A 16978-nucleotide genomic window follows, 5' to 3' on the forward strand; every position below is an offset into this window, starting at 1 on the left:
ATCTGGGGAACACTGTTCCAGGCAGAGGAACAGAACGTGCAATGGCTCAGAGTAGGGAAAGTCTTCACTGGGTTTAAGCAATGGTCAGAAGCCTAATGTAATGGGGCATGTGGAGAAAGTGAGGGCATAATATGAGGTCCCCAAGGTAGGCAAAAGTGGGGCCCCCAGCATCCTGTCCATCAAGGTGAAGAGTCAAGATTGCATTCATTGTATTCAATTAGGGCTGCCACAGAAAATACAGCATGCCTAGTTCAATGTGAATTTCAGATTCGTCTGGGGACATGCTTATACAAAAAAAAATATGCATGGTTTATCGGGATTTCAGATTTAACAGGACACCTTGCATATTTGTTGCTCAATCTTTTTCCAAGTCCTATTTGGGATGCAGGTGAGGCCTTTAAAGCAATGATGGGATGATCTGGTCTGATTTGTACTCTGTTGGGGTCGTTGGGCCTGCCGTGCAGGCTGTGGGCCGTGTGAGGTGGGAGGAGAGGTAGGATTGCAGCTCAGGGGAGAAAAGAGGTGCGTGCCCAGGCTGGTCCTCTGAGGAGCACAGCCAAGCCGGTGAGCGGCTCTCTAGATGAGGCAGAAGGAATCCCACTGGTTGGTCCAGCCCCCAGGTCACAGTGCCCTGGACTAACAAAGCTCTCTGAGATACCCAGAGCATGAGAAAGCCCGTGACACCCAGCCTCCTGCCTGGTCGTCACACCGATCCTCTCCAGGTAGACTCAGAAGAATCCATGCGACAGAGAGGAGGAGGAATTCCCAGACAGTCATACTTGAGTTCCAGTGAACTCACCACATTGCCAATCGTGAGGTGTGGTCACCCCTGGGCCAGGAGTGGAGGGGCGCTCTGAAATAAGTCAGCGTGCTATCCAGGGAACAGCTGTCCTGGAGAGAAACTTCGGTGGGTGCCCACAGGCAGGCCTGGCAGGGGCCCGAGGGTCCAAGTCCTCATCAGTGGGTGGGCACCACACCCAGGAGTCCCAGAGCCAGTGGTCCCAACGCCCAATCCCCCACAACAGCTCACTGCGTTATTTCTTTGGGGGAAGTTTCAGGGGAAACTTGAGGTCTTTGGCTTGAATCTCTTAGGGACACCAGCTGCCTGCAAAGTCCGAAGAGTGGCATTTCTCCACCGTCCAGGTCAAGTCTGGGGTGGGCCAGTGGTGCGGAGATGCAGCCTTCGGGGCCAGAACATGCCAGGCGGCATCTTGGACTACAGCCAAGCCATGCTGCGTGTAGAAATGGGCTAAAAGCAGCCTATTCCCCCGCCGTGTCCTGCCTTGGCACTGGACCCCGAAGCAGCTCAGTTTCCACTCCTGACACTGTCAGAGTCTCTGGGGAAACAGGTCCTTCAGCTCTGTCCAGAGTCTCTCCCCACTGGACCGGGGCTTAATCTGGGTGACCAGGCAGGGTTAGGCCACAGACATCACTCCCGCCACATAGTCACTCACCGCCCTCGCAGAGGCACTGTCCCTCCCTGCAGATAGACGCCTGCAGGCTGACACCTCGCTGGCTCACCCGGCATACCCTCCGTGTGTGGCCTCACCTGGTTCTGGCTACACGACAGCCAATCTGGCCACGTGTGCAGGATTTTAGATTTACAGGTCATCCCGTATAAGTTTCCCGTGGCTGCTGCAACACGTGACCACGAACTGAGTGGCCTAAAACACACGTTTATTCTCTTACAGTTCTGGAAGCCGGGAGTCTGAAATCAGTCTTGCTGGGCTCGAGTCAAGGTGTTGGCGGGCTGATTCCTTCTGGGGGCCTTGGAGGACAATCTGTCCCTTGCCTCCTGTAGCCTCCAGAGACCGCTGGCATTCCACGGCTTGTGGTCACATGACTCCAGTCTCTGCTTATATAGTCTCATCCCCTCTGCCTTTCCGACCTGCTGCCTCCCTCTTATAAGGCCCTCTGTGATTATCCTGGGCCCACTCAGAGAATCCAGGATAATCCCCCCAACTCAAAATATTTAACTTAATCATACCCACAACCACACGCTTTTGCCACATAAGGGAACATTCACAGCTTCTGCGGCGTGGGACATGGGTGTGTCTGGGGAATCATTATTCTGCCTCCCACCCGTCCCCATTCCTCACCTCATTTCATGGTCACAATGGCTCTGTGAGGATGAGAAATAGAGGCTCAGAGAGGTTCGGTGATTTGCTGAAAGTCACACAGCTAGAAAGCTGTAGGGAAGGGGAGGGGGAATCCAGGTCTCCGTGATTCTAATTGAATGTAACAGATTGTATAATAAATTCAGAGGAGTACAAGGCATCTGCAATGTGAAAAAGGTTCTGCTTTTCTCTCCCTGATTCCTGTGCCCCAACATGCCCAAGCAGGCCTTTGTTCCTACTTCTTTCTTTCCAGGGCTAAGAGTTGAGTGTCTGAGCACAAAGGGACACCTGCAGACTGTCCTAGTTCAAGGAGTGACCCACATTAGAAGAAAGAGCTAAGCAGGCCACAGCTGGGTCCCAGGCTTGATGGCAGTTCAAGGGTTGTTAGCACAGCATCCCACATATGGTTTGGTAAATGATTTTCTCAATTAACCCATGAGTCAATAAACTTCCTATTACTTAAGGAGATGCCCCACATCCCAGGGACCTTCAGCCTTGATTCAACAGCCAGGAAAAAAAGAAAAGAATTGGAGCAGAAAAAAGACTCTAGAGAATATTATTTTGTTTTAAATAAGGCATTGTAGATTCAACATTGAGTTGGTGTCGGGGGGGAACAGCAGGCATTATTCCCTCCCTGGGTACTCAAGGGCACACAAAGGAACAGCCACACCTGCCTGAAATGAATGTGCGCAGGGCACAGTGGGACAGCTCCAGTAAGACATTGGTGACTCACGCAGAGCTTGTCAGGGAAGCCAAGCATTTGGCCGTGCCGCTCAGTGATGCAGAGTTTAAAGAGAAGTTAATCACCGTGTTCGAGACTCACTGAGCCTTTTCTGGTGTGCTGGGTCGACACCTGACAAGTCCCCTGCTGCCAGCCACAGTCCCTTCCCGCTGGCAGGACAACTGGCTTCCTGCTGGCTTTTCGTGACGCCCTGAATGTTCCTTCTCTGTAAGGCAGTCCAGAAGTAAATCAGGCCCCTTTGTTTGGGTGAGAAATGGCTCGGGGGAAAGTGTCTCTGGGTGGCCAAAAACCAGGAAATCCTGCTCAGTGAAATACAGGTTAAAGCTACCTTTGCTTCAAGTCACACGGGCTCTGAGAGTGGACTGACCTGCCTTTCAAAGGTGTCAGCAGGTGGCTGGGGACGTGACTGGGACAGAGAGGAGCAGAAAGGCTCATCACTGCTGGTGGGAAGATGTGTTGTGACATCCGCCGTAGAGAGCATTTAACATCAGAGTGAAGTTGCACATGCCTTTGGACCCATCAATTTCATCTCAAAATATAAGTAAAATATGCATATTTTGATGGGATCATAGATACTTTTAGAAACCGTTTTGTTTTTCTAATTAATAGTAATTCTGGAAATCTTGCCAGTAGCATGCCTCAATAATAACTTTTTAAAAGATTTATTTGAGAGAAAGAGAGAGAGAGAGCGCGCGTGAGCAGTGGGGAGGGGCAGGGGAGAGGGGGAGAGAGAATCCTTAAGCAGACTCCCTGCTGAGCGCAGAGCCTGATGTGGGGCTCAATCCCACCCCTGAGATCATGACCAGAGCCAAAATCAAGAGTTGGACAGTTAATCAACTGAGCCATCCAGGTGCCCCTCGATAATATCTTTTTGATGACTGTATAGTATACATGTGTTCCATATTCTATCTAATTCCAGCTGTTGGATGTTCTAAGGTCATGCCAATGTTTTAGATCATAAACAATGTTCAAGGAACACCTTTGTAACTAAACCATTGGTTATTTTTTAATTTTTGTTTTTACTGGTATAAATACCCAAAGTGGATTTGTTTCGTTGAAAGGGGATGTATTTCAGTATCTTTTGTGGGGTGATAAAGTGCCCCCAAAACTTAGTGGCTTAAGACAACGATTAATTATTTCTTGTGATTCTGCGGATTGGCTGGAGAAATCCTTGGCAGTGTGATCCCCATCTGGGGTCACTCATTGGAGGGTCCACTGGGCTGGAAGCTTCTAGACGGCCTCATTCACATGTCTGGCAATTGGGGCAGTGGGCCGAGGCCCTCGGTTCTCTTCCATTTGGTCTCTGAGCCTCCAGCAGGCTGCTACACGGCCTGGTCTCAGGGTTCCCACAGGGCAAGAGTGGGAGCTGCAAGGCCCCTTGCGTCTCGACTTCCGAACACACACAGTGTTCCTTCTGCCACATTCTATTGGCCAAAGCCAGCCCCGGGGCCAGCCCAGATCGAAGAGGGTGAAGAAATAGACACCGTCTCTCGATGGATGGAGCGGCAAGGCCAAGAGGCACGAACACGGAGAGGTGGGATTTCCTGGGGCCACTATGGCAATGACCTCCCACAGCGGTTTACATCCTAGGCCTTTTCTTTTCTTTTCTTTTCTTTTCTTTTTTTTTTAAAGATTTTTATTTATTTATTCGACAGAGATAGAGACAGCCAGCGAGAGAGGGAACACAAGCAGGGGAGTGGGAGAGGAAGAAGCAGGCTCATAGCGGAGAAGCCTGATGTGGGGCTCGATCCCAGAACGCCGGGATCACGCCCTGAGCCGAAGGCAGACGCTTAACCGCTGTGCCACCCAGGCGCCCCCATCCTAGGCCTTTTCTAATACGTTGTCAAATTGTCCTCAGGAAGGCAGTGCCAATTTATACTGCCGCCCTCCGGTGTCCTTTGGGGATAGTTATTTTCAGACAAACTAGTGCACCTGTGCACCCACTTGTAAAAGCGTGCACACAATACGTGATAGCAGAAGCGCTTTCTGTCCCCCGAGTGGCCTGGGTGGTGCCAGGGGCCTGACACACAGCGCCATTCACGTGGGCAGTGAAGGGATGGTCACTCCCTTTGGAGAGAGCAGCGGTGAGCTGCACCTCTCCCTGGCTGTCACCCACGCCCCCTCCCCTCTCCTCAGGGGTCACCACCAAAGCCTCTTACGTGTGCTCGGTCCTGCTCTGCGCCCACCCCCACTCCTTCTGCCATATATCATCCGGAATGATTTTTTTCACAATGCCAATGTCATCAGGTCAGGCCCAGGCTGAACAACTCTTCAGTGCTCCCGGCTGCTATGCGGAAAAAGACCAAAATCCCTGCCGCAGCTTCCAGGTCCCTCTGAGGTCCGACTCACCCTCCGCTCCAGTCGTTTCTTCTGCTTACTCCACTGGCTCTGGACACTTGGCCTCCTTCTCTGTCTTCTAGACATGGTTGCACATGCTGTCATTGGGGCTTGAGGCTTTTCCCCACCTCCTCCTTTTTTCATTTTTAACGGCTTTATTGAGATAGATCGTGTTTCGCACGATTCACCCAGTTACATGCGGTGTTCCATGGTTTTTAGCACGTTCGGAGCTGTGCAGCCAACACCCTCAGTCCACAGTAGAACATTCTCATTGCCCGAACAGAAATCCTGTGCCCCTTAGCTGTCGCCCCCCTTCTTCCCAGCCTCCTCCTCCCCCAGCCCTAAGCACCCTCTTATCTCCTCTGTCTCTGCTCGGATTGATTTCTCTGCCCAATCTGCTTTCACTCTGCTCCTACTTCCTCACTCGGCCTAAGCGTCACCTCCCTGGGGAGGGTCCTTCCTGGGCCTCACCACCCCCCCCACCCGCCTGGGGTCTCGGTCAGCTTTCTCCGTTTTATTCTTTGAAAGAACTGGGCTCCCCTCCTCAGGGCTCTCAGGCACCCATCAACACCTGCGTCTCCTACTCTGTGGGCTCCGTGAGGGGAGGGCCTGTGCTGTTCACCTTTGAAACCTTAACCCAAAGCAGTGGCCACTAGAAGTCTGTGGAATGAAAGAATGAGTCAGCGAATGAAAGCACATAGGCCACATGACTCATTCAAAGTCACGAAGTAGAGCCAGGGAAGTCTTTTGTCCTCTATCCCTCGGGCCCATACGGTAGCTCCCAGCCATGTGTGGCCACTGAGCACTTGAAATTCGTTGGAGAAATTCCATTGTTAATTTTATTTCATTTTAACTTATTAAAATTTAAATAACGACACGTGCTGGTAGAAGAAGCAGGGTACCAATGGTATCCCACCATACAGAGCTGAGTTTGCTGTCCTGGCATTAGAACCTTTCTTTCTCCCAGCACGCCTTCTCTCTGCCCTCGGAGGTGGCCTTCAGCCAGCAGTCCGCCAGTGTTCGGGGGCCCTGGGGGTGACTGAGAGCCTCCGTACCTGGAGGGGTTCCAGAATCAGGAAGGACCCGGTCCTCGCCCCGTGCTGGGTCCTGCTGTCATTCCGCTCCTACTTGCACTTACAGCCATTTAAATGTAAATACATTAAAAGGAAATAAAATTAAAAATCATTTTCTCAGTCCACTGGCCACATGTCAAGTACTCAGCAGCCGCACATGACGAGTGGTTACCATATTGGACCGGGTGGATATAGGACGTTACCATGATTGTGGAAAGTTCGGTGGACGGCCCCGCCCCCGAGGAATCTCTCACAGAGGTTTCTCCCTCTCTGCCTCCTTCAGGGCGGGCTGCCCTCCCTGCCCCAGCTCTCCAGGCCTCAGGGTCTGTGGACCAGCCTCTAGCAGAACTTACACCAGCACCCTGGATGGCAGGTGGAGCTCCAGAGCCCCCCGCCCCGGGTCCCTGGGGAGCCCCCCCACGCCGCAGCCGCTCGGCAGCCCCCAGCACTCCCCTTCCCAGCCTAGGCTTGTAAGAGCAAAAACTTCCTCTCTCCTCTCTGGCCCCACAGACACACCAGCCTCCAGGATGCAAAACCCTCTAAAGAGGAGAGAGGAAAGAAGTACCTCTTACTCTTTCTAATCCCTTCTCATTCCAATGAGCCTATGGAAAAGTAAGACAGTTCATTTCTTCCCCAGGCCCTCCTTCTCCTGCTCCACAGGCTCGGCCATTCATTTCCGTTCTCCTCCACTCACGGAATCAGAAGACTCAAAGATTGCAGCTGGAAAGGTCCACCAAGAGCACCTGGTTTAACCTTTTCATTTTTTGTCAGGGAAAGCGGGCCCAGAGAAGGAAAGAAACTAGCCCAAGATCATGGTGTCCATCTTAACCTTCACCAAGCACTAAATGACTCTAAGCCATGAGGGGAGAACAGGGATAAATTGTATTAAGCTCCTACTATGCGTTCGGTGCTTTATAAATCACACATCAACTTATTTAATACTTAACTACAGGGTTTCCCGGGGCGCCTGGGTGGCTCAGTCGGTGAATTGTCTGCCTTTGGCTCAAGTCATGATCCCAGGGTCCTGGGATCGAGTCCCGCACTGGGTTCCTTATTCAGCAGGGAGCCTGCTTCTCCCTCTGCCTGCTGCTCCCCCTGCTTGTGCGCTCTCTCTCTGTTTCTGACAAATACATAAATAAAATCTTAAAAAAAAGAAAAAAGAAACCCCACAGGATTTCTTGACAACTTCAGATTAGGCTCTGAGGCTCCGAGAGGTTAGGCGACTTGCCTGAGGCTACGCAGCAAGGGCAGAGCTGGGACTCAAATTCTTGTCTGTTTGACTTCAAGACCTCAAGGAGTTGCTGCGCACAGAGGGACTCCTGTCCGGCCCTCCGGAGGGGAGGGGAGGGGAGGGGCGGGTCGGGTCTGGGGAGGAGAGCCAGATGGTGGGTGATGAGAGGAGCAGAGAGAGAGGTGGTCATGGGCGCGGCACACAACAGGTTATGCTGACCAGCACTCACGGTCACTGCTTCGGGCATTGTGACTGTGGGGTTTAAAATTCTAGTCGAAGAAGTTCTCACAAAGGGAAGAGCTTGTAAGATCATCTTAAGAATTTTGTCTCAAGACTCACGCTTCCCGAGTTCAGAGACGTTATGATGTGAGCACCTCGGTTGTTCAAAGGACCAGCGCCTCACCCAGGACATACAAGGTTCACTTTCAACTACAAAGCAAGGAAGACCCTGTGATATAAAGGTTTTGGTTGCCCATTTCTGCCACGGAAAGTCTGGTTCCCGTTTTTTGAGGCAGACCTCGCCCCCTAGTGGAAAGGGGTGGGCTCTGGATGACCAGAGTGGGTCAGCCCAGCCAGGGTGCCTCCCTAAGGTTGTTCTTTCCTATTGCAGGAAATTGGCTGTAAAAACAAAATCAGCCGGTGTGGTGAAATAGATTCACAGGTTTGTCGGTGGGGTCGGATTTCTCTCGCCGGGTAGGGGAGGCCGTCGGACGTGTGTTACAGAGTGGGGATCCCGCGGTGGGATCGACATCTGCAGATTGGAGTCTCCGGGTGCAGAGGCAGACAGAAGACATCAGGGTCTTCCAAGAAGCCTGTCAAAGCGCAGGTCCCTGGGGGGCCCCTAGACCACAACATCAGGCTCTCCCAGCCGGGGCCCTGGCACCCGCTCTTGCACCGGCTCCCAGGGGATCCGGGGGAGGATTCAGTCCAAGAGCCTTGGACCTGGAGACCTGCCTGCTCCTAGCTGCTTGAGCTCCACCCAGGTGCTGCTTCCTACCTGTCCTCCCCCTGCAAGGACGCTGCCCACCCTCCAAGGCCCACTGCTGGGCTACCTGCTCAATGAGACCGCCCTCACCCCGTCCCAACGCCTCTGTCAGAATCACAGAATCACACGGCATTTCCGATGCAACAGCACCCTACGTGGTATGGCCCAGCGTTCTGTTGAAAGGACGGTAGATGTTCAAAAATTCTTGAATTAAGCACCCTAAAACATGTCACCTCTTTCCAGTGGGTCATGGAGGGAGATGGAAATACATCGGCCCTGTGGCCTGGCCCGAGGGCATCGCAGCCCTGCCACTCTGAGGAGCCTGGGACCCAGAAATGCATCACTCTCTGCGGGCTCAGCTTCTACTCTCACCGGATGTGGAAAATACACCTGATTCATGAAGGGCTGCAAGAAGTCATCGCGAAGGTGGGTGTCAAGGGCCTCATGGGTCAGAGGGGCTTAGTAAGCGTCTTCCAACCAGAACGATCACTCCAGCTCGCTGGGCCTCAGTTTCCCCCATTGACAAAGAGCGGGTAGAAATGATGTCAAAGGGCCCCTCTCACTGACACCTCAGGGGTTTCTTCCTCTGGCCCTTCTGTTGCTGGTTCTGGAGGCAGGAGATGGAGCCCTACCCGTCGGACCCTGACCCTATCATTTTGCGGGTTACCTTTGTCCTACCGCCCTGGCTTTTGCACCCCTCGCAGCTTTGCTACTCACCTCAGGGAGGCATTTTTGGCATTGCTGTATTGCAAGTTTCTCCCACTCCTGCCAACCCCAGGATCATGAGTTTGCATATTCCAGAAGGCTAAGCTAGAACTGCTGCTTCGCTTGGAAGGTGGGCCATCATTCCTGTCTCCGCGCCTCCAAACAGCTTCTTCTCTCCTGGACAATGACAGACTTGCTTTTCCGAGGTTTCTAATTTTTATCTTCTCCATCATCCCATAGGACGATGGAAAAATGCCCCGAGGCTGCTCTTTCTCTAGAGCCAGCCATGTGTCGGCCGGCGGCCTGTACAGGGGCTGTCCCTGCACAGCAGCGGCGCTGGCTCACGGTCCCAAGAGGGACACTTTTTATAGACAAGCAATGTTCACTGAGGGTTAAGTGACAAGTGTCTTTTCTGACTTAACACAATTAGTTTGGAGGCGAGGCAAATAACGTCATGGTCTTCTTTCCAAAATACTGTGCTCCTCTGTTAAAGAAACCAATCTGCTTCATTCTCGAGAAAGAAAAAAAAAGGTTCTAGGGAAGATGAGCTGAATCATCCCACTTTGCCTGGCAGAAGACCTGAGTGCCCCTGAAAAGAATTCCAAGAGGCTGCCTACCAGACGTCTGAGTGATGGGAGTTGCCAGGCTTTTATTTTCCTCGTGTTTTCTTATTTTCGTCTTTGACAAGCCAATATTATTAGAAATAACATTGTGTGTTTTAAAAAATGAAAAAGGAAACTTCCATGCTTATTTGGAAAGAAACCATAGCTCCCTATGGAAACATAAACGAATCTCTTAAAAAGACATTGAACGTAAGAACGCAGGCATGGAAGAGTACGTGCTGTAAGATACTGTCTATTCAATATTCAAACTAAATGGCCAATTTCATTCATGGTGAGAATCAGGATAGGGTTTACTTTCGAGGGGTAGTGGCTGGGAGCATAGTGACGGGGAGCGGGGCGTCTAGGGTGTGGACCACGCTCTTTCCGTTTTTGATCTGGGAGCTGGTTATACATGTGTGTTCACCTTCTGGTAACCCATCAACCCGCATCATAGATTTTTAGTGTTTTTTTAAAATTTATTTAAATATTATTTATCTGAATTCCTGAGTATTTTGATGCAAGGTGCATGCCTCACTTGCCCCACCCTTGCCCCAGCCCTGCAGGGACAGGAAGAATAATCAAGGCTGTGCTAACAATCTACCCCACTGGGCCACACTGACCAGCTTATCAAAACCCTTTATATCAGGGATTTGTCTGGAAGGCACACAGGACTCCAGGGATTTCAGACAGTATAAATAGGATACCGAGAACTGATTATGGGGATGAAGGAAGAACTAAGAAGGCAAACAGGAGAATGGGAAAACCCAGAGACCAGCAGCAGAAGGAATCCCGCACTGCCTCTTGGGCCGAAGTGACACAGACCCAGAAGCAGGGCCATTTGGTGGCACTGGGACCGTGGCAGGAGGCTGCCAGGCAGAAGCCATAGAGAAAACACAGCCATTGCTGAAAATGTCTGACTTCCCCCAGTCTCTTGTCCTTTAAGCGCCTGCCACCACTTCCTATGGGATGGACCTGGCCAGAAGCAAGCTAGTGAGGGAGACGGGACAGGACTTGCAAAAGAGACGTGGGGATGCCCCAGGAACGAATGCACCAGTTCCTCTCCTCCAAATCCTCCACTGGGCTGCCTTCCCATCTTCCCACCAGCCTCTCTCTCTCCCAGGCCACCCTGCACAGAGCATCAATCCTCTGCTGGGAAGGATTTCCTTCAGCCCATGTCTGATTCTAAGGCGATCAATAGACTAAATTTACCCACCTTGTTGTCTGCATGGCATCAAGGATGCTCCAGCACTTTTCCAAAGACACTGGATAACCCACTGCAGTGGACCTCGAGATGACCCCTTGTATAATTTCTTCCCTTGAGTGTGGATGGAACATGTGACTCACTTCTAGTCTAGAGAATATGGCTAGTGAGATGGGATGTCACTCCCAAGGTTACCCTACATCATACAAGACAGTCTCAGCAGACTAGCACGAGAGAGACTCTCCTGCTGGCCTTGAAGGACAAACAGCCATGCTTTGAAAGGTCTATAGAGAGAGATGCCCGGCAGGGGACTATGGGGGCTGCTGGGGCCTGGACGGCCTTCTCCCAACAGCCAGTAAGCAGCCAGGCCCTCAGTTATGCAGCTGCAAGAAAATGAATCTGCCAACCTCATGAGCTTGGACATGGGTTCTCCCCAGTCATGCCTTCAGATGAGAACACAGCCCTGCTGCCCCTAGACTGTAGACTTGTGAGACCCTGAACAGGGGACCCAGCAAAGCTACCTGGACTCCTGACCCGCAACAACTGTGAAATAATAAATGTGTTTTGTTTTAAGCCACTGAATTTATGGTACTTTGTTACACTGCAGTAGAACACTGATCCACAAAGTGGGAAGAAAGGCTCTCTACCTCATTTTCTCCAAACGACTGAGCTCCATTAAAAAAGGCAGATGGTCAATAAGTCACCCAGTACCTTGTAATTGCTCCCTTCCCTCCCGCCTCTTGTTCTGGCTGCACCAAAACTGTAGGGACGGAAGTCAGGTGTGTCCTGTGCTGATGCTCCTGTCACAGTGCTCCTGCACAGGCAACAAGTTAGGGCTGGCCTCCGAGTGCTCTGAGGTCAAGGATGGTGAGTGGACTCAGGTCTGGTATTTTCCATCCGCAAATGATACAAATATGGTGCTCTGGTTTGAATGTCTCCCCAGAACACCTGTGTTCAATCTTAACCCCCAAAAGTATTAGGAGGTGGGGCTCTGGGAACTGATTAGTCTGATTCTAAGGCGATCATTAGACTAAATTTACCCACCTTGTTGTCTGCATGGCATCAAGGATGTTCCAGCACTTCTCCAAAGACACTGGATAACATGGTCACATGGGCACCACGCTAACCCTTCCAGTGGCCCCAGAGAGCCCCCTTGTCCCTTCCACCATGGAAGGACCCAGCGAGAAGACGGCCGTCTATGAACCAGGAAGCAAGTCCTCTCCAGGCCTATCCTGAATGGGCCAGCATCTTGATCTTGGATGCCTGGCCTCCAGAATTATGAGCAATAAATGTCTGTTGCTTGTAAGCCCCCCAGCATGTGGTACTCTGTGACAGCAGCCCGACTGAGACAACGGGCAAAAGTTCTACTAAGACCATGGCCAACTAGGAAAGTCAGCTGAACGCTTGAGCGGTCCTTTCGATGTCATTTTATTTTCTTTAATGTAGACCGGTAGAATAAAGAAAAATCCCATAGATTCTTCTGGAAATTGTCAAGATATTGGGAAGATGAATGAAAAACTTGCATAGATTGGGATGCCCACGGTTTGGACTTTCAGGGCCTAAAAGATGAAACAAAACAAAACAAATGGGGCTTTTAGGATAAACACAATTGCCCTCTTGAGGAGGGGAGAGGGAGGTCCTCACAGTTGTGTAAGGCAGTCATTCCCAACTCTGGCTGCACATTAGAACCACCTGGGGAAGGTCTTTAAAACAAACTCTAAACAATTTAAGTATAACATAAATACAATAAAGCACACTTCTTAAGGGTCCGGCCTGGTGGATTTTCACAAGTGAGTCCTCCTGGGGGACCACAATAAAGAACATTTCAGGCACCTCAGAAATCCTCTTCATATTCTCTCCTGGCCAATATCCTGGCCTCCCTGCTCCCAGCTCCACAAGGGAAACTGCTATTCTGATATCTGACATCACAGAGAATAGCTTGGGAAACTTTCAACACCACCGATGCCTGGGCCCCACCGCGGGTCTCAGGTGCTGGGTGGCGCTCAGGCCTGCAGACCACGCAAAGGGCCAAGTGTTCGGATGTGCAGTCAGGACTGGGAACGACTCCCTGGCTTCAAGCTGAGTCCCATTCCCCACAGGGCAGCAAGGGAGGCCCCCAGACATCCTGGAATTCACAGGTTCCTTCTAGGACGACAGACGGGCTCTCGGGCAGTCTTTGGATTTCTCCTGTCAGGAGCCAGGCCAGGTAGGGAATCCACCGGATGCTGGTGTGGCCACTGAGGCAGGCGGGCCAGGCCACGGAGCTTGGTGCATGTGACAGGTGATCTGCAGGCCACAGCAGACCGGTGGTGGCAGGTACACTCCACCAAATCTCCCCTCCTCCGATACGGTACCTTTTGACATTTATAAATCAGATCTGGCATTATAGTGAGAGTTTTCAATGTCTTCAGGTTTCTTTCAAGGTCTGTCTTTAGCGTGGTGTGGAGCTGTGATTATCTTTTAGAAAGTGAACAAGCATCCCCTGGAGATCACTGGAGGTGTGAAGCCAGGGACCCCCAACAAGGGGTGGAGGAGAGAAAGAGCACAAAGGACATTAAGGAGAAAAGTCAAAGACCCACACTCACATGGCTTTTGCAGGATGGTTTGACGAACCCAAACTTCTGGGTGATCTGGTTGGTCCTGAACTCCTGCCACTTGCCGTCCACCAGGGTCTGGGCTCTGATCTCGTACTTCACCAAGCGCTCCGCTCTCAGGCTGACGGGGCCGTGCTCACAGAGCGAGGACGGGAACCCCAGGTCAGTGTGCCTTACTCTCTGCAAAGAGGGTGATCCATCTTAGGTGGAACTGAAACCGGGGTGACCCAGAGTTAGCGAAGCGTGGTTCATTGACTCTCCTGTATAATGTGTGTGCAGAGCAAGGGGGTATTTACCCAGGGCCTGAGAGCCCCTGCTGCTGAGTCAGCGGGTGGCAGAGCCCTCACCGAACAAAACCACTGGCTCACAGACAGGGGTTTGGTGAACCCAGAAAAATGCCTTTAAGTCAACAAAAATGTGTTGAATTGGAAGGTCTTCACTATTGCTTGGCCCGAATTTAAAAACCAACATCGTATTCACATGAGCATTTCAACGGGTGCTGTTACAGAATTCACCTCTTCCATCCAGTAAAATCCATTATGGAGGGAAGTGCCTGAGTCACTGAAGACCAAGAACTGACGCAAGGAAGAGATGTGACTCACTCAAGGGCACGTAATGAGGTAATGGCAAAGCTGGGGCTGAAACTCCGTTCTCTTCACTCATGCATTTACCCACTTATCCACTCACGACACAAACCTCCGTCCCCTGCGTGCCGGGTACTGTGATTAGTGGTGATAAGAAAAAGTTGAATGAGATAGGGTTTCTCAAGGAGCTTGACGTCTTAGAGACTTATAAAGCAAATCCTAAGTGGAACGCAGTGGTTCCTGGTCACACTTGTCATGGTCAATGTCATCATCATCACAGAGCGCTTTTTATGTCAGGCCCCGTGCCACGGCCTTTGCACAAATTAACAGAGTAATACTGCCCACAATGAAGTGTGGTAGGTCCTATTACCTTCTCCATCTTAAAGCTCAGGACGCTGGACATAGGGAGGTTCATGGGCTTGCCAAGGTCACCCAGCTCACCAGGCAGCTTGACTTCGACTCTCTGCTCTTAAACATGGCGCTCTTCCAGAAGTCTAGCAAGAGCACTGAGGCGAAGCCCTCTGCCCTCCTGACTTCCCCAGTGTCCCGTCCGCCGCCCTGCTCAACAAGACTGCTCCCTCTTCCCTTGTGGGCACTACGTGTTACCTCCATTGAAGAGGGGCCATCTGTAAAGGATCCCCCACCATGTATGAACTGAAGAGGAACTGAGCCCCAAATGTGGAGTCCAAGTCTAGAATTTAACCCCAGCTTTGTCAGTAGAGGCCATAGGAACATGAAGACGTTCAGTGTGGAGAGCTCCATCTGTTAGCAGCACCCCAAGGTTGTATAAATCAAATGACATCATGTTGGAGGACCATGATTAGTACCGGGCTTACAACATGTTCCATGGTCATTATTAACAAGTGATTCATCGGTTATGATTGATTTAGTATGCATTGACTCTGTATCTAAAAGACTACTTCAGAGACACACCTTTCCCGGGCTCTGTCCTTCTTACCTGCATGTAAAAACTATAAGAGGTAGTATCATGTTTGATTCCTTTTATCTCAAAGAAGAATCCGTATATGGCAATAATTTCTGAATGAGTTGTATACTCCTAAATTGGGAAGGATAAACAACAAAGTGACAGGAAAAAATCTTCAGTGTTCAATGGCAAGAGGACACAGTAAAACAAATTCTAGCTAAAACAAAAGTGCTTAATTTGACAGCTGATTTAAAACACAACAGCAATTTTAGCCCAGGAAGCCCCAAACTGTAGTGACTTCACAAATCACTGAGGTTGGCTCTCAGTGACATATTAACAGCTCTGTGCATCGTCTAGTGAGGAGAAGAATGAGTTAGGCATGTTCTTAGATGTTCAGGGTCGTGCAGACCTTGGGAACAAAGCACTTGCTCTAATTTGATGGGCCTAAAAGACACCCCCATAATCATGGTATTGCAAGGTATCCTAATCCCTGTGGTCAGTAGTCTGTCCGCTTAGGCAGGTCTCTGCAAGCAAGGGGGGAGACCCAGCCCATCCAGGCCTGACCCAGAGGGGAGTCTCTGATGATAGATCCAGAGCCCCGAGTCCCTGAAACACAAATTCTTTTGAGATCACTACTGGGGTGGCTTTAACAACTCGGAGAGCAGCAATTTCTTAGGGAACTGTGCCTATCACAATAACCCAAGATAGAGTGCTGGCACTGGCCCTGCATACTCCCCTGGTGACCGAGTGCCCAGAAGCCTTGCGGCCAAGCTCCCTGACTGCTTGGATTTGGGGGACCCATCAAAATACCCACCCAGAAGAGGTTCTCCCTTGTAACCGTAAAGACAGGCTTGGAGTGGAATCTCTCACTGAGCAGTTGGAAAGTCTTGATGTTTGTGGCGAAGAGAATGACCAATTTATCCCAGTTTTCCTAAGCCTTTCCTGGTTTTAGAACAGAAAGCCCTACATCCCAGGGAAACTCCTCCATCCCTGGAAAACTAGGATAGTGGGTCCCCCCTAAGGGGAAATTTTGGATGTGTACACCATGTCATTGAATGGCCTGTCCCTGGCCCCTGCCTTGTGAATTTTCTCTCCTAGGGTGTGGCGAGCATGCAGAAGGAGACACGACAATTTCCTTTTCTGCCCTGGCCTCCCTAAGAGAGGTAAGAAGCGATTATACAAAAGTCCTTAACCAAGTGTGGAAGGGGACGGTCCTCCCCCTCGCTTGGGCCCAGTGGTCTGTACCTGGTTAAAGAGCAGCCCGAATCTCATAGCCTGGGTGGTGAGATCTTTCACGTGGGCCATGTCGCCCCCACTCTCCAGCTGAAAGAGAAGCACACAGGTTCACCTGGACACCGGCATCTCTCACCATCTGCACGTCGGTTCGCTGATCCCACAACCCTGCCCATGCCTGAAAAAGAGTTCTGTCTCTGGAGCTCACAGTCGGCCGCTAGTCTAGGCTGCAGTGTTCGTTGAAGCCTACTATGTGCCAGGTATTGTGCTCAGTGCTTTGAGAGGGATTCTCATCCATGCAAGATGAGAGCAAGAAACCCGCCTGAGAACGGGGAGATAAAATGTGTACGTGAATAGTCTGATCACGACGCAGAGAATGATGATGGCCATGGAGTCACAAGCATGATCCCACGTGGCCAGCTTCATGACACCGGCAGCAAGGGGCGAAAGGAAGGAGGTAGGCTGGGTCAGAAGAACAGAAGGGGTCGGGGAGGGGACTTCCTGAGGTTTCCAGCCCCAAGGATGGTCTCCCACCTCAACTCTGCTGTTAGAGCACAGATCTGAGTTACGTCCCGGAGAGACTCGGTTCCATGGAGTCATTATCTGCTGTGCAGGGGCACTGGGCACTGTGGTTTGCCCATTACAATAG

General features: G+C 51.1%; 1 protein-coding gene across 1 annotated transcript in view; it reads right to left on the reverse strand.

Annotated features, from left to right (window-relative positions):
* Positions 1 to 12440: 12440 nt before the first annotated feature.
* Positions 12441 to 16978, reverse strand: part of BTBD16 (BTB domain containing 16) — a 40906-nt gene continuing 36368 nt past the window's right edge. The window contains exons 12-15 of the mRNA XM_008685325.2: positions 16342 to 16419; positions 15130 to 15228; positions 13579 to 13767; positions 12441 to 12552 (exon numbers count right to left, since the gene is read on the reverse strand). Coding sequence (XP_008683547.2) covers positions 12484 to 12552; positions 13579 to 13767; positions 15130 to 15228; positions 16342 to 16419 — 435 coding nt within the window. The 3' untranslated portion in view covers positions 12441 to 12483. The remainder of the gene's footprint in view (positions 12553 to 13578; positions 13768 to 15129; positions 15229 to 16341; positions 16420 to 16978) is intronic.

This window comes from Ursus maritimus, unplaced genomic scaffold, assembly GCF_017311325.1.
Source record: "Ursus maritimus isolate PB19 unplaced genomic scaffold, ASM1731132v1 scaffold_7, whole genome shotgun sequence".
NCBI classification, from domain to species: Eukaryota; Metazoa; Chordata; class Mammalia; order Carnivora; family Ursidae; genus Ursus; species Ursus maritimus.